This window comes from Aristolochia californica, unplaced genomic scaffold (assembly GCF_029961685.1).
Source record: "Aristolochia californica isolate CCGP_79_NKW_82.1479 unplaced genomic scaffold, dmAriCali1.0.hap1 SCAF_3, whole genome shotgun sequence".
NCBI classification, from domain to species: Eukaryota; Viridiplantae; Streptophyta; class Magnoliopsida; order Piperales; family Aristolochiaceae; genus Aristolochia; species Aristolochia californica.
Genome location: NW_027181992.1, coordinates 583,650 through 607,955, shown reverse-complemented (window position 1 = coordinate 607,955; position 24,306 = coordinate 583,650). Strand labels below are relative to the sequence as shown.

Sequence of the window (24,306 nt, the reverse complement as noted above, 5' to 3'; positions counted from 1 at the left end):
TTTCAGACCCTTATACGAGAGTGATTCGAGATTAGGTTTTTACCTTTTCACCTCTCAGTAATCTGGAGACTGGACTCTTATTAAACCCTACTTCCAAAGAATCCAAAGAGAAGGGCAAAATGGATGGAGAGGGTAGCAAGAGTGTAATTTCAAAATGGTCTTGTTAAATGGTAATTTTAAATAAAACATGCCCAGACTTTATTTCAGTAAATATAATTAGTTAAATTAAATTAAATTAATAACTAACAAATTTATTCAACGAAAAAGTTTAGAATGTTTTTAAAAACTCATTATAAAGACATTATAAATTAATAATATTAAATATTAAATATTGAATAACATGCAATCTAAACAATAAGACACAAATTACATTATGTTTGAGCATTTCATAAGCTATAAACATTCTATATGTTAAATATTATTGATACATAAATATATAAAAAATATATTTTATGATTACCTTTAATATATTATTTAAAGGTTTTTGAGTTATTTTCTCATTTATCTTAATTTTTTAACGCTATAAATAAAAGATAATATTAAATATATTTTAAAAAAAAGAATGTATACATTAAACATTAATCCATACAATGTATTTTTAAGTTTTAAATAAACTTTTAAAGTTTATTCTTTTCAATATATTTAAATAAAAAATTATGGTAGATTATAGATGGAAACATCCTTGAGCCTGAGTTAATCACGTCAAAATGATAAAAAAAAATGCTAACAACTTAACAAGAATAACAAGAATGTAAGATAAAACACCATTAAGCAGTGATGAAGGCATCAGTCGTAGTGGTCTTCAATAGTAAGTGGGGGCATCCCTCGTGCAACGCACTTGAGATAAGTGTTACCCTTTGAGCATTACATCCCATATTTTCCACCTAGATTTAGGTTGCAATTTCATAACATGCTCTAAAGTAGGAAAAAATATTATTTTTGTAAAATAAATAAAATATATATGTATATATATATATATAATTAAACTCAATTTATCTATTTGATCGATAGTCCAATTAATTTAGTTGTGGGCCATTGATTGTATGGGATAAATTTACAAGGAGAGGGGAATATTCAGGAAGGAGTTCAAGTTTTAGGGTTTAGGGTTTAGGGTAGAAGAAAGGATGGACGACGGGTTCTACTTCATTTGTGTGGTTTTTGTGTTTATTTAAAAGGTTTAGATCAAATAATAGTTAATTAGGTCCATTTTTGTAAAATTACATTTTTCTCACGTAAATAATAGGATCGACCCATTTCTAATGTTTTTCGGGGTTTGGTACCACTAGCGATTCATGAGGTTACTGAAAGATGTGTATAGCGAGCGTTAAGTCGGTGTGAACCGTGTCGTCTTCCCAGAGTTCATTAATGTGTGAGAACGATGGAAACGAAAGTCAGATCAAACTGCATCAATGAGTTACCTAATTGGTTTAAGGAAATACGTATAAGCAGTTTTTCCTCACTTTCTATAGAGCCGTGAGTATTCTCCAGATGAGTTACCTAATGGCAAAGACTGTACACGCACATACTCACGAGCGCGCGTGGACGCACACTCGCGGCCTCTCGCTCTGTCGTTGGAGCACTTATATAATAAGCCGCGTTTTACCCTGGGTTCCTCTCTTTTCCAGTCGCTTCTTTTTGCGTCTGCAACTGTCACTCTCTTTCCTCCAAAACCCTAATCCCGCCCTTTCTCGCTAACCCTAAAACCCCAACATAACTTTTGGGCCAGCTTGCGTATGCGTATGCGTCTGCGTCTGCGACAAATCTAGTTTCTCAAATTCTTCTGAGAAGGCAAGTCCAATTGCTTGTTTGTACTGACAAGTGTAGACTAAAGTCCGGACCGATCGATCGGCCGATCCAAGACGCTGAAGCCAATACCTGAAAAAGCTGATGTCATGAATTCACTCGACTAGGTCCCTTTTAGGTTAAATTCTGTCTCCGGCAATGGAGTCCATCGTGGTTGTGCCCGTCGATCCTGCCTCCGTTCCTGTCACATCCGACATTGCCTCGAAAGGAGATTCATTGGTGGTTTCTCGTCTCAATAGTGTTTCTCAGGTGGCCGGGGCTGAAAAGATGGGTACTGCTACGAACGAGGCTGACGGTGTGACGGAAGAGAATAAAGAGATGAACGGAGTGAAATCGCCGTGGAAGAAGCCAACGGACGGGAGGATGGCTGAAATTCCAGTGATGGGAGCCGACTCTTGGCCCGCGCTTGATGCCAAGTCCAAACCTCGTCAAAAGAATTCTGATGTTGGGAAAAAGGCAGGGCTAACGCCGTCTTTTCATTCTCCACTGGGAGCCAATGCAGGCGCCCCTCCTCCTCCACCCCCTCCTGTGCAGGTTTGTCAGTCGAACCTCTCTCACTTTTTTTATTTTTCTTTTTTAATTAATTTATATTTTTTTCTCGCCTGAATTCCACAACAAGTTTGTTACCCTTCCCTAGCGTTATATAAAAAAACGATATATTTAGTGTATATTCAGCGAAGCTACCAAGAATTCGGTCCATGTTGCACTAGACGAATCAGATATCGAATTTACTTGGTTCCTAGCTATATTTGGAGAATGCACCCTTTTGCATCTAACTGTATACTCTTTTTCATTTTTTATCCGTTTATTTCAACTTTTTATAGTTATTGGTTACCAAGGCCCATGAGATGTATTAGAATTTCTGATGGTGAGAACGTGATGTATGCTGATCTGAGACACTGGATTATATGTGTTACTTGTGTATTCTTCCATTTAAGTCATGTTTGGCAACTTTTTGGTCCACCAGAGCAGACTCAGTGAAAAGAGTATGGTGCTGATTGATATGTTATAATTTATTGTAGTATAACATAAAATTTAAAGTTAATGGAAATGTCTTTAGTGCTCATGTAGGTTGTCTATCTTTCCTGCAGGGATCTCTGGGGCCTCAGAAATCAGATGGTTTTGGAAATGTTCATGCTTCAAATAAACATCAGCCACCATATCATCATAAGTCAGCATCTAAGCGTAATACATTACCTGCAAATGGTGTACCTCCTCCAAATGGTGTCCCACCCTTTCCTGTTCCCATCTCCTATCCACAGCCAGCAATGCCACCTGTTTATCATGCTGTTGTACCTCCCCCAGCTGTGCCACTTCCTGACTATGCATATCAGCCTTATCCTCCACCTTTTCCAAGTGGAGAACCTCACATGATAAAACATGAATGTGAACCTTTTATTCCTTCTGGTCAGGGAGGATGTGTTGATGCCAATAGAAGTTTTCAGCCTCCACCAAGAGGTGATCCCAATGCCTTTGGTGGCAATTTTCCTAGTAGACGGTATAATGTACATGAACCTGGTGTTCGTTTTAATCCTACATGGCGCCACCAGCGAGGCTTTAATCCAAGAGAGAACATTAACATGCAACCGAACCTGGGGCCTAGGCCTTTTGTCAGGCCGCCTCCACAATTTTTTGCTCCAGCTTCAGGGTTTATAAATGGGTCACCATTTCCCGGTATTTGATCTAATTGAGTGTATTCACTTATCTTACTGGATGTTTTCATGCGTACACCCAATTCTTTGCTTATTCTTACTATACCTGTTAATTGGTGTTGTCTGAATCTGTATATTGCAGGTCCTCCTCAATTGTATTACCTTCCTGCACCACCTCCCGAGTCTCTGAGGGGTCCACATCCTCGCTATGTTTCACATCCTCCACAACCTACCTACCCAGTGCCGTTACTCGATGCATCATCATCTATGAAGGCTAAAATTGCAAAACAGATTGAGTATTATTTTAGGTAATGGTTGAATACCAAGCCATAAGCATGGTTCACATGTTTTGCTCCCTATACTGATAGTTTATCTCTCCACTTTACCAGTGATGAAAATCTGGGAAGGGACCGATACTTGCTTTCTCTACTGGATGAACAAGGATGGGTTTCTATAACTAAAATTGCTGACTTCAACAGAGTAAGTAGTCAGAACCGTAGTATGTCATGTACTTTCTATAAGAATGGATCTTCTCTCATTTTCTCAAGTTATCTTTTTTAAATGAAACTTTGATGCATCATGTTTTTTTTACATTATGATCTTTCACCCTTTTACCCTTGCCCATTTCTTCTTATGCTGGTGTGAAATTCTGCAACATTTAAACTTTGGAGTTGTTTTCTGCACAGGTTAAAAGCATGACAACAGATATTCCTTTAATTCTGGAAGCATTGCGGAACTCCCATACTGTTGAGGTTCAGGTTAGACTACACTCTTTTGTAAGCTATACCGAATGGCAGAATGACAATTATCTGTTTGAATTTTATTTTTTATGGTTTCTCTTTACTAGGGTCCCTTATTTGTTGGGCAGGATGACAAGATTCGTAAACGCAATTGGGTTCCTCCCAATTTCAATATTGCAACGACTAATCAGATTTCTCATGGGCAAGTTGATAATAACTCTTCAAGTCCTCGTGGGTATGTTGATAATAACTCTTCAAGTGGAATTGCTAATGGTGGTTCCTATGATAGTTTTGGATGTGTGGGTGTCTCTGAAAATCACAAGGAGGCTTCATCAAGCAGTAAAAGCCAGGTCCAAAACAATCTAATCCCTCAGGAAGATTCTACAGAAAAAGGTTCTGAGAGTAAATCTGATGTAAGTAATGACAGAGTTGCTCCTGCTGGCAAAACAGAAGCACCCGATGAAGAATATCGGGAATCAAGCTGGAAGCATACTTCTGAGTTGTATCCCGAAAGCGAATCAGGGAGTAGTTGCTCCGAATTGAAGGGTTCAGATACAGGGTGCTGTATCAGCTCTGGAAATTCTGCGAGTCATGGTAATTCTTCTTGCAGTCACAATCCTGAAATAGAACACATGGTTGTTCAGGTGCAGAAATTCGGTGGCCTATCTAAAGATTTTGCCAATGGGCCTTCTGAATTTTCTGGAGAACAAAACACTTTTCTTCTAGATGAAGAGCTGGAGCTGGAACATCCTTCAACAGCTAGAAGAGAAAATCATTCATCATCCAGGAGGTAGATTCTTTTGTCTTTCAAAAGCTATGAAATCTACCTAAATATGCTATGAAGTCTATCTAAATAATTTGATAAGAATGCAGTGTTTTGTCTTTGTGTCCTTTGTCATTTTGGAAGCTTCATATTTCATCTACTTTTCAATTTTCATTTCCCCGGCTACTTTAATCATTCCCTGCGGTTATTTTACGTTGTTTCAAATACACTATATCTGTTGAAAAAACCTCTTCTATGCTGTCCAGGTTTGAGGAAACATTTTTTCATGAAAGCTCTGGTCTTCAATTTTCACCCAACAATTTGTTGTCAACTATCAACCAGATTTTAAAAATTATATGACTTAACTAGCAAATATTTGAGTTGACAGTCTTAAGAGTTTGATATTTTTCTATGGACACTGGATGTATAGACTTGTCCTTAGTTATGTATTTTAGTAGACGGACTTAGCCCTCTTTAAATAGTAAGATTATTTATATACTGTTTGTCGACCTTAGTTAGGTGTATCAGATTGCTACAAGTTCACAACATATATCTTGCTCAAACATATAAGAGGATCTGTTTATTCCTTTGATTCCATTTGTTTCACATAATATTTGTGTAGAATACAAAAATATTTGAATCACAGTTGTGATCTTTTTGGATATTATAATCGACCTTGGAGCCTTTTTTTTGCATTTCTTGAATCTGTTCTGTTCAATTATTCTAGATAAGTATAGTGCACAGCAATTTGTCGGACAGTCATGGTGTAGGGCATGTTATAGTGGTATACAGTGACGGTCATAAGCACAATTGTATTGTTCGGCATGCTGCTGTAAAGTTATAGACTAAGGGCATCTGTGACAGTCATATGGTGGAATTTCTGCCTATCTGTTGGAATGACAGTTTTGTAGTTCTAGGCAGAGTATCTCTTGTTTGCCAAATACATGGGAAACAGGCCTTAGAAGTTATAATGTTTAAAAAGTGACAATGGTAGTGGTATGTACTTCTCTTTTGAAATGTTTCGCAGAAGGATGAATCCTCTATGCTCCCCAAAGGAGTAACTGATTAACTGCTACTGGCAGGCATTGAAGAACTTAATATCTGGAGTAAAATGATAACATAATTGCTTTAAGAAACAAATGTAGCATCAAAATAATAATCAATTAATTAATATTTAAGGCAAAACCTGCTATTGCGGGTGGTGTGCATATATTCATCACATTTTCTAAAGTTTTTTGAAGGCTCATATTCTCTTTTGCAGTACAGAGGCTTAAAGATTAATGTGGAATGTTTACAATGTCATTCAGTCATTAAGTGTTGTGGACTTGACATTTGGAAGTTTTCCATAGGATGCAGGCACCTGTTATAAGAATCATCCGCTATTTCATTAAAAAAATAATAATCTGGTCAGATAATGGCAGAAATTTCTTTTGCATTAAAAAATGGCACAACTTTGCTTGCAGGAAGTGTTACATAAATAGTTAGTATATTGGGAGGAATTATTTGTTATACTGAAATATGATTCTTGCGGGAAGGGGTTATATCCTTGTGTCGTCTTATCTTGTCATGTCTGTTTTGCACAATTATTAAGCATAAGGTTTGGACTTATTGGGGGTTTGGATTTGGTTTTTATCTATTAATATATTTAAGCCCCCAGGCCCAGAGGGTATATATGTGGTCTAAGTTATTTTTATATTACCTGTGTTTTAGTCACTTCTTCTCCTTCTATATCTCAATGGAGTGTCATTCTTCTTTCAGAACTGTGCTTGTTTTGTTTATCATGTTAGGCTTGATGAAGAAGAAGAAGAGATGGATGTCAATGATCACGATGTACAGAGACTTATAATTGTCACCCAGGTTAAAACCTGGAACCCTTTTTCATGTTGTTTCTTAATTATATTATAGGTTACCATTTATATGTTTTTTGTTAGAGTTCCTGTAAGCATGTTTTGCTATATGCAGTACATATTAGCATTTTGATAAATATGTATCCAATTCCAGCCTTGGAAATATGGTTCTATATCAAACTGATTGCTCAACAAAGAGCTAGTTTGTCTGGCTGATGTATGTATGGATTTCTGTCTCCTTGAGGTTCTGTATTTCATTGTTTGTTTGCCTTCCAAAAACAGAATGACATGTGGGTTATTGATCTTTTTCTTTCCTCATGGTTTCAATCTGTTTCCATTTTATCATGTTTATGCCGTGTCACAATTTACATTTTGGCAAGGCGAGTCCATTTGCCTTCAATGTGTTCCTGATGTGATAGGATGAATGACAATTAATTATTTTTGGTTTTCTGTTTCAAATCTTTCCAAGAAGGAAAAGATTGTATTTTTTTGGGATTAACAGATTTTTTTTAATTACTTATTTTAATTTTATTTTTGAATTTTTTTGGTTCCCTGTGGAATTTTGGCGTTTGCCAAGGTATCCTAATTTCTGAAAATGTGGTCCTCTTTAGTGCTTAAGATTTTCCTGGTATCACCAAATAATAAATATCCAAATTTTAGAGGGGATTTCTGTGGTCAAGTGGAAATGAATTTTGTGTAGGATCTCAAGAGTTCAGTGTCATGATTATGTATTATTCCTTATTATAATGTTTATGTTGGGTGTATCTCACATCATAGTTGTGTGCTCTACAGAATATTAGAGTAAATGAAGATGAAAAGAGTGTTGTCCAGAAATCCAAACCCATCTTGGGTGAGCTTGCAAACGCTATTGACGAAGGGCTGTATTACTTTGAGCAGGTTGTTAAGCTCCTAGTGTTATTCATCTTTTTAAATAATTTTTCTTTTCAGTTTTTTTTTTCTCTTCTGATATTGATATGACTCTTGGCATGGGATTCATTTTGTTCAGGAGTTGAGATCGAAACAATCTAATTTTAGAAGAAATCATTATGGGCCAGAGCCAAAAGAAGGAGATTCTAAATCTGCCAGTGGATCTGGATCTTCTCATTCCAAGGCCGCTGGGAACAACATAGAAGAGGGCCCTTCTCGAAGAAGGCAAGGCAAGGGCAGTAATAACAAATATACTTCTCATAAACAGCGGTTATTTCCAAGCAGTTTTAGAAGCCATTGCCATGGTCGTAACCGTCACGGCATTATAGCAGAGAGTCCACCCAGCAATTCAATTGGATTTTTCTTTGGCTCAACCCCTCCTGAAAATCAAGGGTTAGTCCTGCTTATGATGCTTTGTTCTTTTATTAGTATCGCATTCCTAGTGGTTATTTTCAATTTAGACTTACAGTGCTGCTTTAAAATTTTCAATCTCAGATCCATGTCTTCCAGGTTGAGTGCTTCTCCACATGGCCAAGGGATTCTTTCTGGAAGCAGTCCTCCTGTGGGTTCAATGCCGAAACCTTTCCCTCCATTTCAACATCCTAGTCATCAACTTCTAGAAGAAAATGGCTTCAGGCAGCAAAAGTATGTGTCTCATTGAATATATGTAATGTGATCATGATAGTGAAGGTAATTATGTGTGGCTATATGTCGTGTTGAAACTTTTAGGTACCTGAAGTTCCACAAGCGGTGTTTAAATGATCGAAAGAAATTGGGAATTGGTTGCAGCGAGGTTGGTTATGTTTGATTTCAAGTTTTGCTTATATGATTTTGAGAGAGTACACAAGCATGATAATTGAATATCATGCTTGCGTACTATACTTTTTACCGTACAGATTCTTTCATTACACAAATCATATGCTGATGGGAAGAAACTGCCTCATAGAAATAATTATCTTGTTGCAGGATATCTTTTGTAAATAAACTTTTGAAAATTGGCTTTTCTTTTCGTGGTTGAGATAAGCTTTTCTTCTGTAATTTGTACTCATGTAGTTAGTGCAGTATATTTCTTTGACCATTTTAAGTGAATACCCTTGGTTTCTATATTGTGCAGGAAATGAACACATTATATCGATTTTGGTCATTTTTTCTCAGAAATATGTTTTTGCCTTCTATGTATAATGAGTTCCGGAAGCTAGCTTTGGAGGATGCAGCAGCCAAATATAATTATGGAATAGAATGCCTTTTTAGATTTTACAGGTATTGCACAAAAGATATGAAATCTTCAAAAAATAAGTTTAGTAAATAGTTCTACACAACCTCTGGTTTATTGTACTTCATCTGCAACCTAATGTAGCATTCCTGGTTTTTTATGCTATTATTGCACTGGTGGCATTTTTATTTAGTTATGGATTGGAGAAACAATTCAGAGAAGACCTGTACGAGGATTTTGAGCAGCATACCCTTGAATTTTATAAAAAGGGAAATCTGTATGGCCTTGAAAAATACTGGTGAGTTTTTATGTATTGTACTGCTATTGTGACTATTTTGGAAATTGAAAATTAGTAAGCAATTATTTGCTTATGAGGGTGCAGGGCATTCCACCACTATCAGAAGTCACGGGACCAGAAAGAACCTCTGAAGAAGCATCCAGAATTGGAGAGGCTATTGAGGGAAGAGTACCGGAACTTGGATGATTTCAGAGCAAGTGAGAAGGCTGCAAGAGAGGGTGGCAGCAGCGGGCCTGGCAACAAAACAGAGGGATTGAACCTAATTGTAAGTGTGACAAGAAGCAGGTCTAATTTGGGCGGAGAAGTGGAGTTAGCTGCACACTGAAGCAAATGAGAGGTGCGAACGGGGTTGAATAGAATTTTGGAGTAGAAGAGTTGAAGATTATTATAATGTATTTTTGGTTTTACAAATCTGTTTAGCCCTAGGGCATTTTTGTGCAGATTTTGGAGTGTCCCTGCGGGTAAAGAAAGTCTTGATTTTTTGGTCAGATTTGTAAATAAAAAAATAATGGCTGTATCTGGGATTGTGGAAATGACCAATAAGAAACTGGATTTCGGCCCAGTCAGTGTCTTGATATCTTTTATCTTATTGATGCCTATATGATGTGTTTGGAAGAGTTATCTGCTGTATGCAAGCCGTGGCTTAAATCATATGCATCAGTCATGAGTGAGCTGCCCTTCCTGGGACATTTGGAAGTATTTGTAATTGCTAGAACGTGAGGAGGAAGGGGGCACATCGATTGCTCCATGGCTTCAGTTTTATTTGGTGTTTTAAATGTGGCATCCGTTTTTCTGAACAGACAGGAACCAAACAACGAAAAGCCTAAGGCTTTCGGTGCTCGGTAAGAAAAATAAATCCGATCTGATTTACATTTTTTATTTTGTCGAAAAATAGAATGGGTATTCAGTAAATTAGACACGATAATATATTTTTTCTGCAAAAGCAAGATATCTTCAAACTGGTACATCTTATTAGTTGTTTGTTCTGCATTATTGGTTTCTTTCTCCAATTTTGTTGTTTGTAACTTCGTAATCCTAAAAAGCTTAATCTTTCATTTCAGAGTCCTCTCAGTTTTTAGCGCTGCTTTGAGTGCATAGCTGGATAGCTGGGGGACCTTGACATTTTTGGCATTTTTGGCAAGGGCAGATCTCACTAATTCATGTGATCCGAATCATTCAATCAAATTACAGAGGCAAGTGACTGGTTGATAAAAAAGATAACACAGTATGGTGTTGTGCCTGTTCGTTAATGAAGAACCAATGTCAAAGCTTGCACCGTCCTCTGATGGGTGATAGAGGGAGTTCTGATATGGTGCTCCCGGTGAGCAGCAGAGGGGGCGGTAATGGCACTCATCCCTTCCATCAATACATCTCATTCGTATTTTTTCCTTTGATTTGGGGGAGAGGAAGGGAGTCGTCCTTTTTTACTCCATGGGAGCTGCATAACCCAGCTTTTTTTAGTAGATCCGGCATTCCAAATTCCACTTGTAAATCCTAACTGGTTACATTTATTACTTGAATGATGTATCAATTATGGTCAGGTCATATTTTTTTTTAATCTTTACTCGTTTTTCAATTCCCACTTTTTTCTTGTTTTCTATGGCTTCAAAGAATTAGGTTATTGACAAGCTGTAAGCAAAAAATATTGTATGGGTAGGCAGAAACTAGTTGAAATTTCTGTTCTTGAGATTTGCTTGCACAAAAAATATACTACTTTTGAAACAGAAACAGTCATTGCTCTCCTGAGAATGACCTATTTACATGAGAGTGAATAGCTTCCACCCAAAAGACTGATCACAATCTCCTCAATTAGAGGTTCCACATTTTTAGTTGTTTCAGCAAATCCCAGCCTAGAACTGTTCCGTTCAATCACTATTTGTAGTGAGACCTTGTTAAATTCGTAAGGAGAAAGTATATAACCAACAAAAATCTCTGGGAAAAAAAAGAAAGAGACAAAGATGAGGAAATAAAAGAATCGAAAAGAAAATGAACAAGAAGAAACCCCATAAACGAAAGCTAAAATGCCTTTGGCTTGACCATTGAGGTCCGGTTGGCTACTTTGGACTCCTTCTGTTGGTCATGTTTATTTTCTACGTTGGTCCAGATTTGAACTCAAAATTTAAATAATTGATAATTAAAGGTAATGATTAAATCCATAAATAATAATTGACCTAGAACAGCTCTAGACTAGGTACGTGTTTGGTTGTTTGATAAGGCCCTAATTTTAGAATTTGTAAGTAATTTATTATTTTGAAGGCTCTTCCATACTTGGGTTGATTCCCAAAAAAATGCTTTCTTTTAACCATTTTGTTAAGTAGCAAAAAAGAAGTACAAATCACTTAGAGAAATAGCTGGTAAGGTAATAGAACAGCTCATTACATTATGGGACCAATATGCTGAAAGGGTTTTAGGGGCAGATTGAAATCCAGTTTCAGCTTATCCCAATTAATTTCTTGACAAACAGAAACTGTAAATTGCAATGCTCCACAGTGCAGTATCTTCTTCTTCATCCTTATTTGTATGTTTCTACCTTGGCATGGTCTGGTCTTTTGATGATTTTCAGCAGCCCAATCTTTCTGGCCAAATGCTACATCTCTTTTGCTGGATAACCTGCTTTATTCTCATCTTTACTCTATTAGTTTACTGATCTAGGGTTTAGTGTTGGTTTCTTTAAGAATATAGGCATTGTACTTCTCAAAAATGCTGCGCTATGGGAAGACAATCTCCATTGAAAGTAGAAGAAGGCTTAACACATTCGACTCTTCCATTCATGGAGAGCCTTGGAGTTCTACAAAGTGTTCAGCTCTGAAGGACTGTGGAGTCTGTACACCTTCCCATCCTCACTGTCTTAATCTGTAATGTCTAGAGAACACAAACTCAAGTACCCAACTCTTTCCTTCTTTTCTTTAATCAATATAAAATAGTATTAAGTAACCTCTCTAAAAGATTCAATTGAGATTGCAGTCCAATGCGTAATCTACTAATTTATCCAGATAGAGGAAGCTCAAAACCATGTTTTGGTGTCAAAATTCAAACACCCAAAAGTTTTTCCTTCCTTTCTGAACTTATAAGAGCAGTACACAAAATGCTGAGGAATATTGGATGTGGAAACTTTCTGTAATATTGAAAGATATATCATCTGACAAAGAGGTGATAACAATAACAATGAGCTCACAAATGATCATAATCTTTATTTTCTTTCTCTTTTCCAAAGCATAGACAACTCCAAAAGGGTCTTGCACTGTTCTTCCTCATTTTTCAGTGAGAGACTTTGCAGTATTCTGTACAGAAAAAAGAGATTACAAATTTCATGCTCTGTCAAGTAGAAATATTATAGTATCTTTTAACCTTGAATATTCCCAGAAAAGGCCAAAACTGGGGATACAATGCGGTTAGTAATTATTTCATGCATTACTATTGTTTTCTACTTAGAGCTCTCACAGTTCAGGAAGACCACAACTTCTCCTGTTCTCCACAGTCTTTCATCTTCTGTAAAGCTGATGATGAACCGTGCAATCGGTTGATAATTTGAGAGGAAACCCATGTATGACATGTGTCACATCCCCCCTCCAACCCCAAAGATGGATGGCAATATCTAGGGATTGTGAGCTTCATTAAGATTAATTAATCACTAGTTTTTAACTGTAATGGGTTCCAAAGTATCTTGTGCATTAAAAAATGCCACTATGGAAGGACTGGTGAAGATTTGTCCTTTTAGTGAGCTCAAACGAGGGTCAAGAGTCGGCCCTCTAGTTATAAGATTTTAAGGATATCAATACCACATTAAAAGATGACATGGGTCTGGTATATGGTTCAGATACTGGTACACGATACCTGATACTGATACAGGCTACCCTGCTGGTGATATCAATAAAAAAGAAGAAAGATTTGGGCGTTGGGTAGGTGAAGAGTCTTCGGCAAAATATAAAGCTACAGACCTTCCTTAAAATGCAAGACATGAAGATTTCGAATGGTACTACTGAGTAAATAAATCTTTGATTAATCTTTTCATTAAGGGACTCCGTTCCGTCCAAGAAAATAAAATTAAAATGGAGATGATTTTGTGTTAAAAAAGTGCTCGTTGGGAAGATAAATAAGTTTTTAAGGAATGATGGTCTCGGCAGGGTATATAGCGCTTTTAAGGTATGTAGGCGTTTCGTGCCATGCATGTGTGACAACTGGTAATCTCTGAAATATTTTTAAGCGCGTGCAATAGTTAATATCTGAATCCCAACTCATTTTTGTACGCGCAGTCCCCAGTGATTGCAAGGCTTTAAAAAGGAGATACGAGAAGCTGTTTTGGTAGTGGAGCTCTTCTGGGGGGGAGGCTTTATCTCTGCTTCTTAGCATCCAAGGGAAGCATGAGCCAGCCAGTCGTTTGGTTTGTCTTTGAGAAGAAGAAATACCTTAATCATGGATTATCCATCTGGTCAGGCATATCTTTGCGATTAGAGAAAGAACTTTATTGTGGCACAGCTGGGTTGCAAGATGAGTTGAATGATTTATTATCGACAAACCGGTGCTTAGTTTTGATGGCTTTTAATCGTTAATAATGTGGAGAGTGTGAATGGATCGAACAGAATTCGTTTCTGCTTTTCATGTGATTTCTGGGGATCAACCTGGGCGTGTGAACTATAAGATCCATGAACTGTATTTGAGAGAGAGAAAGAGATGCTCGGTTTTACAATCTCAAATAATCCTGTGCAGGCGGAACTGGGGTTTATTCTCAGTGCATGACTACTTAGTTTTTATATTAGAAGTAACCTCTCCAGTCTTTCTTCTCTGTTCCGAGATCATCGGAGAGTTTAATGAAGAGAAATCTCTAGGCTATGAGTATTGACTACAAGTAGTGTCTGTTCGTGACTTCACCAGCTTCTTTATTCTTGACGAGTTACTTCTCAACTAATTCTCTGTGTTGTTGCGGTATCCTTACAAAATCAGAAAAATAGGCCCAACTCTTGTCCTTCTTCTTCTACATTTCTTTCAAACTTGCAACTCACACTTAACAATCTCCTGGATGGCTCGGTCACAGCCTTGGTCTCAAGGATAGACTTTCCTTGTTTGCCCAATCCTCTGAGGTCATTAAATTGACTAAAGGAGATTTAACCTGTGACTCCCTGCCTCAGTCACTAATCCCATTTGTAGAAGGCTTGTTACTTGCACCTGTGTAATCAATTGGAGTTTGGTTGTTTGTGATTAATATTGCATGATTTATCTAACAAGTGTTCTTTTAACTTAGTTTTAAAGTAAAAAATGGTAACCCTTGAACAAGGATTTCTCATAGTTTTGGTGTAATTGTTTTAAAGTCGGACTCCTTTATCTTTTATCACAACTCCATTAATTACCATTTCATCACTAGAAAAATCTACAGCGAACATGAACTATAAATACATGGGATAGAAGATGAACTACATCTAAATCATTTAATTTAAAACCTATGTCTGCTTAAATTAGATGGATTTGAATTAATTTTTTTCCTATGTTGAAATAAATAAGAGTCTTTCACTTGGATACGTTCCCGTCATTCTATCTTCTTCTTTTTCTTTCTTGTTTTTCTAAACAGTAATGGAAGTAAAATGATCCTGAAAAGAAGTTCTACAATTTCCTAGTCACTGATACGGGTTTCATTTGCCTGCTCCAATTTTGTGCTGCCCTTTTTATCTTTTTGTGTTTTTTTTTTCATTCGGGAACTGATCAAATCCGAAAATTTGTTAAAACTTTGGATTAAAAGTAGTTTTCTTTCTCTGTTGGTCACAGATAGAGGGAAGACTAAAGTCTGTCATGTGGGTCCCTAAAACGCCCGTGGATGTACGTGGGCCGAAAACTTAGGTTTCCTGAAAATGGCTATTCGGCGTTTCGGCTTTTTGGTTGCAGAGCACCTGTCCCACTGCGAATCTGTGAAATCGTAATTTGACAGAGGTGAAATGAGGGTTCTTTTGATTCAGATCGGATCCCACTGCGTGTAAGTACAATGGGTCGTTTTAGTTAAAGTCAGAGGTTTGGATTATGGAATAGTTTGTCCGAGAGAAAAAAAGGGAAGGAATTTATTGACTGATTGATTTTTTTCTAAGCTCCTTGACTCTTTGCTCCGGTTGAGGTGGCTTGCGCGAGTTCTCTTCTGTTTCTTAAGTTTTTGTTTCCCATTTCCGATGTTGGTTCATGTTTCATCTCAGTTTGAATATGAAATTCGACGGCTTTGGTTCTGTTGTTGAGAGTTTTGGCATCCTGGGATCTTTCTCTTGTACTCTTTTTTCAGTGGTGGACTGGATTCATTTTGCATGCCTTGGAGCTTTTAATGGCGTGATACTTTCCTTCACCTTGAATTTATGTTGGTCGTAAATGCTCTCTTCTGTTTAAAGCTTGGATGTCTATTCCCCATTTATCAGTTCATTTTTGGTTCGTCTTTCCTAGAAAGTTCTCTGTGTTGGGCTTGCGACAGTTTCGGGGAGTGCTTTTCTCTTCTTTGATTTTTGGTTGATTCGTGTTTAACAATGGGGGTGTTCTTTCAGAGCGAAAAGTGAGAATCTATGTCCCATGTTATGGACGTCATTGCTGTTAGGGGTTTCTTTATGTGTTAGTTTTCTCTATTTGTTGTTGCGTAATCCCTTGCATATAGCACCTATTCTTTTGTTAGTTCTGTTTCTTTCCACTTTTGGATTGAGATTGGTAAGCGTTCGTGTATTGGAATAAGATTTATTGTCAGAGTGGGGTTTTTTTACAGAAAGAAAGCAATTTTTTGGCTGTCAGTTTCTTTTGTAATAGAATCGTTTGTCTCTAATACACAGTTTCTAGGTTCCCATCTATTTCTTTAGAAAGGAAATTTATATATGTCAACTTTTAAGCTTTATTTGTGTTCTGTTGTTGGTGTCATAGAAAATTTGGTGGGTTTTGTGATTCTAGAAACTAAAATTGTAGTCACTTATAGGGCTTTTGGCTTGCTTCAACCACGGTGTGTGTGAGAATTTTGGAGAATCCATATTTGTTGGGTGTAAGAGTTCTGGGTGCTTCATTTTTAGTAGCTGCAAGAGTTTCCAAAGCATTTGGGTGCAACCCTGTGAATCAGGATCCATAGGATGGGATCTCAGGGTGGTGGTCAACAGTCACAGTTTCAAAGTCTAGCTCGGCAAAGCTCTTTGTACAGCCTTACCCTTGACGAAGTTCAAAACCAGCTGGGTGATTTAGGCAAACCCCTTAGTAGTATGAATCTTGATGAACTTCTTAAGAATGTCTGGACAGCTGAATCAAACCAAGCCGGGGGGATGGATATTGAAAGTGCATCTACTGGCGGTCCAATAGTAAACAACTCAGGTTTACAGCACCAGAGTAGTGTTACCCTAACTCAGGTCCTGAGCAAAAAGACTGTCGATGAGGTGTGGAGAGATATTCAGCAAGGTCAAAGTAAGAATAAAGAACAGAGGAAAGTTCAAGAAAGGCAGCCAACTCTTGGAGAAATGACTCTGGAGGACTTCCTGGTTAAAGCAGGAGTTGTGGCTGAGGGTTCAGAAAAGAAACAAAGGGGGGAGGGAGAGCTGAAGGGTTTGGATCTTTCACAAGGAGTATGTAATATAAACCCTGCTGTACCCGTTGATACCTTGTCTGGTTCGCAGAATTACTCACAACAAGCACCATGGCTACAGTATCAATACCAACAACAAGCTCAACCTCAACAGCAAAGCATGATCAACACATATATGCCTGGCCGGCCAGTCCCTCAACAATTGTCTATCAGTCAGAATCCTCTTATGGATGTGTCATATCCAGAAAATCAAATGTCCATTTCATCCCCATTGATGGGCACGTTATCAGATACACAAACACCAGGGAGGAAAAGGGTTGCTCATAGGGATATGACTGAGAAGACAGTGGAGAGGAGGCAGAAGAGAATGATTAAGAACAGGGAATCTGCTGCTCGCTCTCGAGCTCGGAAGCAGGTTAGTTTATGTTTTTTTTATCGAGTCATCTGATGTTGTTTCTTTATTTCGTTTACTATTTATTCATTTGTGAAGATGTTGCTCATTAATTTGCCAAAAAAACAGGCTTACACAAATGAACTGGAGAATAAGGTTTCCCGTCTGGAAGAAGAAAATGAAAGGCTCAAGAAACAAAAGGTAAATATTATATTTTCTGCTATCTCTGTTGTTGTCATAAATCATTTCGTTCTTCATTTGCATTCAATTAGATGTAAATGGTTTCTTGTGGATTGCGTGTTAGCGTTGTGTAGTTAAGCTAGATAATCATTAAAAAGCGGCAAATAAACAAACTAGAGATTGGGTATAACCCTGTTTCGGCCACAGTTATTTATTTCTTGTGCTCAAAATATTGACCTGTCTGGGAAGTGCATCTGTTGGTGCTGTTGCAGTTGTAACTGAAACTTGTGGCCTTATAGCTGTAGTGGAATGCTGCTATCATTTTTGCTCCTTCTTTCTTTATTTTTAAGCAAAACCTCTCTTCATGGTGTGACTTTGACCTCTACTTCTGGTTTTTCACTTAGTGTGTTCCTAAGTGATAATTTTTACCCCCCTGATTGAATTTTTGATAATTCTGAACCGTGATAGTTTCAAATGACATTGTCATGGCACTGAACTGGAAATAAAAACTAGACAAGGTTAGACAGGATTGTGCAGAAAGATCTGTTTTTAGTTGAGATCCACCATCCCCACCATTTGTACCTAGATATTCTCAACTCATTTTATTCTCTTGCTGCTTTGATAAAATATTAACAGAATGATCTTGTTCTGTTACTTGTAGGAGCTGGAGAGGATTTTACATTGTACACCACCGCCAGAACCGAAGTATCAACTCAGACGAACAAGTTCAGCCCCTTTTTGAATCATGTTTATACGTGAAAATTTTGTAGATTTGGGGATGGTGGGCATTTTCTTTCCTTATAAAGTTGTACTATTACAAATGCTGGGCAGCTCGGTGTTTCAGAGCTTGGGCACTATCTGTATAAGTTTTCGAATACATCCATGGAACACTATTTATGAGCTGCTTTGCTTTTTGAAGCTGTCGAGTGTTCTTTGATGCTCTGATCTAAAATTCGCATTCTCTCCCCTGTAATATTCCAATAAAAATCCACATAGTTTGTTCCCATTACTTTTCTCAAACAAGGAGAAGCATTTACATCCTATCAAGCCAGTTGATCAAATAAGAAACGGTTACGATTCTGGTTACATTTTCGACTTCAAGCGTAAGAAGAAAATACAAACAAATGAAGCTGGTATTATCATTTCACGGCAGACTGGCAATTAGAAAAAAGAAAATAGAAAAAATGAAATTAGCACTCGTATGGATGTGCTTCAGAATTTCCTTTTCTGTCCCTCCAATTGGAAAGGCACTTTGAGGGGCATATGGGCTGAATGAGAATCCAGTAGTTCTACATAGAGCCGCCTCTGCTATACTTGAAACTGTGGCACCGATCCACAAGGCATTTAGAAGATCTTACTCCCAGCCCTCATTATCAGGAAATATGAATCCGAGGTCCTCGTTATCTCTGTAAACTTGAACCAATGCTGCTGCTTTGTATGCAAACAACCCAAACATGGCAGGGACAAGCTGCAAAAGGCTCAAATATTAACCAATTGTTATCTAATCCTGGTGGTTCAGTCAAAGTGATTGGTTATGTACATAACCAAGAGAAAAGTCAGGACCCTTTACCTGGAAGTCAAAAAAGTCACTGTAGAAATGATGTGAAAGTCCCCAGAGTCCATAAATTGCTGCAGGTATTACAAGCCTAGGTGATGAAAGCGCAAGCGCACTACCCCTCACTGTTTTTTCAAGGAAATTCTTCAGGTCTTCACTTCTTATACCGATTCTGGTTTACAGATGCACACTCGTGGGTTCAATAGATTCTTAACATGTGAATTCAAGTTTTCAGTAGATTCTTAGCATAAGATCAAAGCACTAGTGACATCGAAGATAAAGTGAAGTTATAGAGCTCACTTCTTTGATTTCTTCTGCAAAAAAATTGGAGGAATGTCTTCCTTGGATATACAGTCCACATGATAATAAAGCTGTTGGAGATACAAACAACTGCACCACAAGTTGGTTAGAACATGCATAGAGGAAAAGAGAGCAAATAACAGAAATACAAAGAAAAAAAATATTGAGGACGTGCAAAGATGTAAAAAGATGTGTGCAAGAAGCTGTATATTTCTTTTTTCATAAAAAAAAGAAGCTTTATATTTTTAGCTTTGCGTCAACTATTTTTAGGTTCATTAGAGAATCTGTTAATGAAAGATAGTGTATAGATTTAGTTCTTTAACCATGAACAGTGTTTAATAGTACCCTTATCTATCAGAAGAATAACAGTCGAAGAAACTGAAGCATTTCAGAGGAAAATAGGATTAACCATAGCTAATCCCAACAAATCTCAGACAAAACTATGATATGACGATTGTGTTAGTATCATGGCTGTAGGCTGTGATGAGCTGTGTATTGGCCATTGTATTTTAGTAATTCCTACCAGACTATTAAACCTATCAACTTATTATCCAATATCTTTGGATCCAAGGTACCTCATACAACTTATTATCCAATATCTTTGGATCCAAGGTACCAAGGTACCTCATTTAACTTATTAACCAATATCTTTGGATCCAAGGTACCTCATTTAAATTTTAAAAGATTTTTCTCAACAAATAAATCAGCTATAAGTCACCTCAGGTTAGGAAAAAAATAAAAAATCAACTAACCTAAAAACAACGCCAAGAGCATAGCTGATACTGGCCTGTTAAGAAAAACGTAAAATGTTTTAAGCAGCTTACTAGTATACTGAGTGACCCAAACCAGTAGAAACAAGTCAAAACATTCAGGCATTTATTAGTTAAGCTGACATTGATAAAATAAGTCTTCACAAGTATCTGACTTTGCTGTGAGATATACCTGGACAGATAAGGTTAGTAGGCAATATCCACTGCAGGCAGCCCCAATACCAGTAGTTAAAAGCAACAGCTCCCTTTTCAGCTGCAAACCAGTGCAGAAAAGACTTCAACACTCGCCTAAAGAACATAAGATAACTTGGAAAAGATAGATACAATTACTACCGCATCATATTTGAGAAGGTTTAGTCTCTTTCTTTTCTCACTGTCATTCTGCCAATTCTGTCGTTAACATAAAAATCAGTTAATGTTTTACCACTCAGAAACATTGTTGACATATGTATGACTGAGAGCTCTCAGGAATAAACTAAAATTAACATTGCAAGGATAAACGCCTATAGGAGACCTTAACATCATATTTCCTATTATTAGGAGCAATACTGTCACCAGAGATCCACTTGTGTGTTTTGGTCAGTTTCAAATATCCCCCAGAGTTTTCATCTTCTGCGACCTATAAAAAGGAAAAAACACCATTAGTTATTCAAAAGAGTGTTGAGGAAAATATTTTGGACTTTCAATCTAACTAACTTCACATAGGATGAGACTTTCAATTATGTAGTATTTCAAATTCATTTATGGAGCAGAGACTATTACAATCAAAGGTAGTTGGTTTTTTGGTTTAGGGAAAAAATTATCCTAAATTTAATTATTTTTTTAAATGATACTGATCCTAAATTTAATTGAATAGAACAAAATAAGCTCATATGAATTTCACATGGTAACCAACCTCATCAAGTCCCTGACTATTGTCCATTGTACTGGTTTCTGGACTAATGAAACTTTTGTTCCTTGTCCAAAGTCTATCTGAAGCTTTTGATATGATATCCCCATTCAACTGTCTCTCCTTCAAGAAAATCTGCAAAATTTCTTCTCCTGCAAGGGCACTTTCTGAATAGAAACAAGGAAACCAATCATGTTCCATTTTCAAATATATCCAGACTAAAGCAGCAAAACTGACGCTCAATTAATTTGAAGAGAATCATAACCAAAAAGACTCTCAATAGATAAAATAATTAAAAAATTCAAGCTATTGATCACCAATTTTGTTTTAAGAAAATTGGGAGAATAGTTAAAATTATGAAGTTAAAAGTGCAGCTGACATAGCAAATAAAGACAATGATGCAGGACAACCTTGCTAAGATTGGATTATAATGTGTTTTGTATATAACTACTAACTACTTATCTGTCCAAATCAATTAAGGTAAAGTAACCTCCATTCCATTCATTGAATTACAAGAAGACTATATTGTCTGAAGGCAACAGAGCTGATAGCCCAGTTTACTGAAGCAAGGTTGGAGAATTAACTCATCTCATCCCGCTTTCTTCTACTCCAACTGAACAGGTTTTCTTTGTTCTCTGAAATCAGAGACCCTTCTCAATATGGAAAGAATTAGAATTCTATCAGCTCTATGGCTGCTGATTGACAGTACCAATCACTTGGTGGATTAAAGAAACAGTTCAGTACCACTCAGCATAAAAAAAAAAGCTAAAAACTAGATGCAAGTCTTCCAAAATGAAGGTCCTTTTCCAGCATGAATCTCTTTATCTTCTGAGTGAAGGTGGACTGCAGCAAAGTTTCGTGTGCTTATCCAGAGAGGATATATCATTCACAGCGAATACAAGTGCAGCTTTGCAGCACCATAAAATAAAAACAATGTAAATGCTTGTCTACTTTAGGATATCACAATATCCAGAATTCATAACGTGGAAATGTACGTTTGACTAAATTGTTCAAACAGTTGTGGAAAAACGAACAAAACACTATTTTCATTTTCAGGGGCTGGCACGAGCAACTCAAGTATTCATTATGGCATTAGCTAATTCAAATCACTGAAGAGAAATGGACAACTTCACAGGTTTCTCTTTTTTACTTCCAAGGATAAATTTAGGATAAGCTTTGAAATGTAAAAAACCAACTTGTCTTTTTTTGTTAATGTGTTCAAAAGGTATCTCAGAAAAAAAAAAAAAAAAGAGTAACTCGAAATGACAGAAAGTAATTTAAATCACATACCTGAAAGAGAACTTCTCAAGGCAGAAACTCGTGGGGATTTGCCGGAAATACGACGAATATCGTACAATGGAAAGGTTTTAATAATGTGATAACATGGATTTCTTCGGTCAGTGCTGGTCACGCCGAGCAACCCAACACTAAAAAGAGTATCCATCTTCACGAAGCCGCTCTTGGGAAGTGCCCGGTAAAATATCTAATTCAGCAGTTCGGCTCGAACGGACCACGCTATCTTCCCATCCAAGGACATTCAGGAAAATCTTTGGTCGGCGAGGCAGAGGACGATAGTTTTTGGGCAAAGGGGTAAGCATCTTCAGCAATTCCTCCGGGCTGTTCCTTGGGTTCATAGCATTTCCCATAAAGATGAGAATACTTTCGTCTCTTTAAAAAGGTTTTACATTTACAGGATTTTTCTGCATGTACTGAGGTTTCAAATAAGGGGGTTAGTGCATTTTCACGGTGAAATAGAGTAATATATGTACTTAGGTTTCTAAATTATCACTCTTAAATGAGTAATATAATATTAAAAGTCATGAATATCATAAATAATCAAATAGGGTATTTTATTAATAAAATAAGATAGATTTTAGTTTATTTTAAATTAAAACAATAATTACAAATTAAAATAAAATTATTAAATTATTTTTTCGTGTTAGTGTGTTCAATGTAAAGTGTAGTATAAACTATTTTTTGTGTTAGTGTGTACAATGAAAAATATATTGGAAAGTGGATAATGAGTTTATTAATAAAATAATTTGATGGATTTAACTTTATTAAGATAGTTTTATTTAAATTTTAATTAATAAAATAAGTTAAATAATTTCAAATTTTAAAATAATATTAATTAAATTAAATATAAATAATGTATACCTAAAAAAACGTGGTTACTTTTAATAAAGTCTAGATACTTAATCAAATTCTTATTGTTATAATATCTAAATTATCACTTTTAAATTAGTAATTTAATATAATATAATATTAAAAGTCATGAATATAATAAATAACTAAATAGGATATTTTATCAATAAAATAAGATAGATTTTAGTTTAGTTTAAATTAATATAATAATAACAAATTAAAATAAAATTATTCAATTATTTTTTTGTGTTAGTGTGTTCAATGTAAAATTTTTTTTTTTTTTTTTTTTGTTAGTGTGCACAATGAAAAATATAGTGGAAAGTGGAGAATGACTTTATTAATAAAATACTCTAATGGATTTAACTTGATTAAGATAGTTTTATTTCCCTTTTTAATTAATAAAGTAAGTTAAATAATTTCAAATTTTAAAATAATATTAAATAAATTAAATATATATATATATAAAAAATATATCTAAACAAACATGGTTACTTTTATAAAGTCTAGATACTTAATCAAAATCTTATTGTTATAATATCTAAATTATCACTCTTAAATTAGTAATTTAATATAATATTAAAAGTCATGAATATAATATATAATTAAATATGGTATTTTATTAATAAAATAAGATAGATTTTAGTTTAGTTTAAATTAATACAATAATTACAAATTTAAAAAATATTAATTTAATTAAGTATAAATATAGAATAATTAAACAAAAATATTTAATTTTATAATGTTTAGATAATTGATTAAATTCTTACCTTTATAATATCTTAATTATCACCCTAAAATGGTGTTTTTAGAAAACACCTCTTTACTTTCACAAACCGGCTACAACATCCACAAAGCGCTTCCATAAAGCGTGGAAGGTTCGATTACTAACAAAGCTCTTGCCGAAAAATTAAAGGGGATATTACAAAGTGGTGAAATTTTTGAACAAAGGTTTTTCAAAGAGACGATGAGGTTTTGGGAGTGCAAGGATTGGAGGGCGAGAGGAGCATTGAGAGAGCGAGTATTGAGAAGGAAACAGAGGAGCATCGAGAGAGACAGTCCATCGGGAGGGATGCAAAGAGCGTCGAGAGAGAGTGAGTGAAAGTGAACCCTCAGATTTCATTTTGACTAGTTTTGCACGAGAGCTAGTGAAAATGAATTACATATATCATTCACTTTCACTATCCCTGTCAGGGCGTTCACTAACAATTTTGGGTAAGTGGAAATGAATTCGAATTCACTTTCATTTTCCCTTAGCATGCACTAAAAGGACTTGAAAGTGAATTACTGTGTTAGTGTGCACAATGAAAAATATAGTGG

At 36.1% G+C, this 24,306-nt stretch overlaps 3 protein-coding genes across 3 annotated transcripts; 2 read left to right on the top strand and 1 right to left on the bottom strand.

Annotated features, from left to right (window-relative positions):
• The first annotated feature begins 1,632 nt into the window (after positions 1–1,632).
• On the top strand, positions 1,633–9,805 carry LOC137958860 (la-related protein 1A-like). The gene is made up of 14 exons (XM_068806042.1): positions 1,633–2,337; positions 2,895–3,477; positions 3,598–3,763; positions 3,845–3,935; positions 4,142–4,213; positions 4,324–4,985; positions 6,746–6,815; positions 7,598–7,702; positions 7,812–8,125; positions 8,228–8,377; positions 8,462–8,525; positions 8,847–8,992; positions 9,139–9,243; positions 9,328–9,805. The coding sequence occupies exons 1-14, from the start codon at positions 1,942–1,944 to the stop codon at positions 9,566–9,568; spliced, it is 3,165 nt and encodes a 1,054-aa protein (XP_068662143.1). The 5' UTR covers positions 1,633–1,941; the 3' UTR covers positions 9,569–9,805.
• A 5,304-nt stretch (positions 9,806–15,109) lies between these two features.
• LOC137959898 (ABSCISIC ACID-INSENSITIVE 5-like protein 2) lies at positions 15,110–18,313 on the top strand. The gene is made up of 3 exons (XM_068807305.1): positions 15,110–17,174; positions 17,280–17,351; positions 17,992–18,313. Exons 1-3 carry the CDS (start codon positions 16,317–16,319, stop codon positions 18,070–18,072), a joined length of 1,011 nt encoding a protein of 336 aa, XP_068663406.1. The 5' UTR covers positions 15,110–16,316; the 3' UTR covers positions 18,073–18,313.
• On the bottom strand, positions 18,276–22,447 carry LOC137959899 (uncharacterized). Its single transcript, XM_068807306.1, has 9 exons — positions 22,135–22,447; positions 20,851–21,011; positions 20,470–20,574; positions 20,289–20,345; positions 20,128–20,208; positions 19,938–19,972; positions 19,186–19,275; positions 18,901–19,057; positions 18,276–18,798 (listed from the first exon to the last, which is right to left on the bottom strand). Exons 1-9 carry the CDS (start codon positions 22,286–22,288, stop codon positions 18,685–18,687), a joined length of 954 nt encoding a protein of 317 aa, XP_068663407.1. The 5' UTR covers positions 22,289–22,447; the 3' UTR covers positions 18,276–18,684.
• Between the last annotated feature and the right edge of the window lie 1,859 nt (positions 22,448–24,306).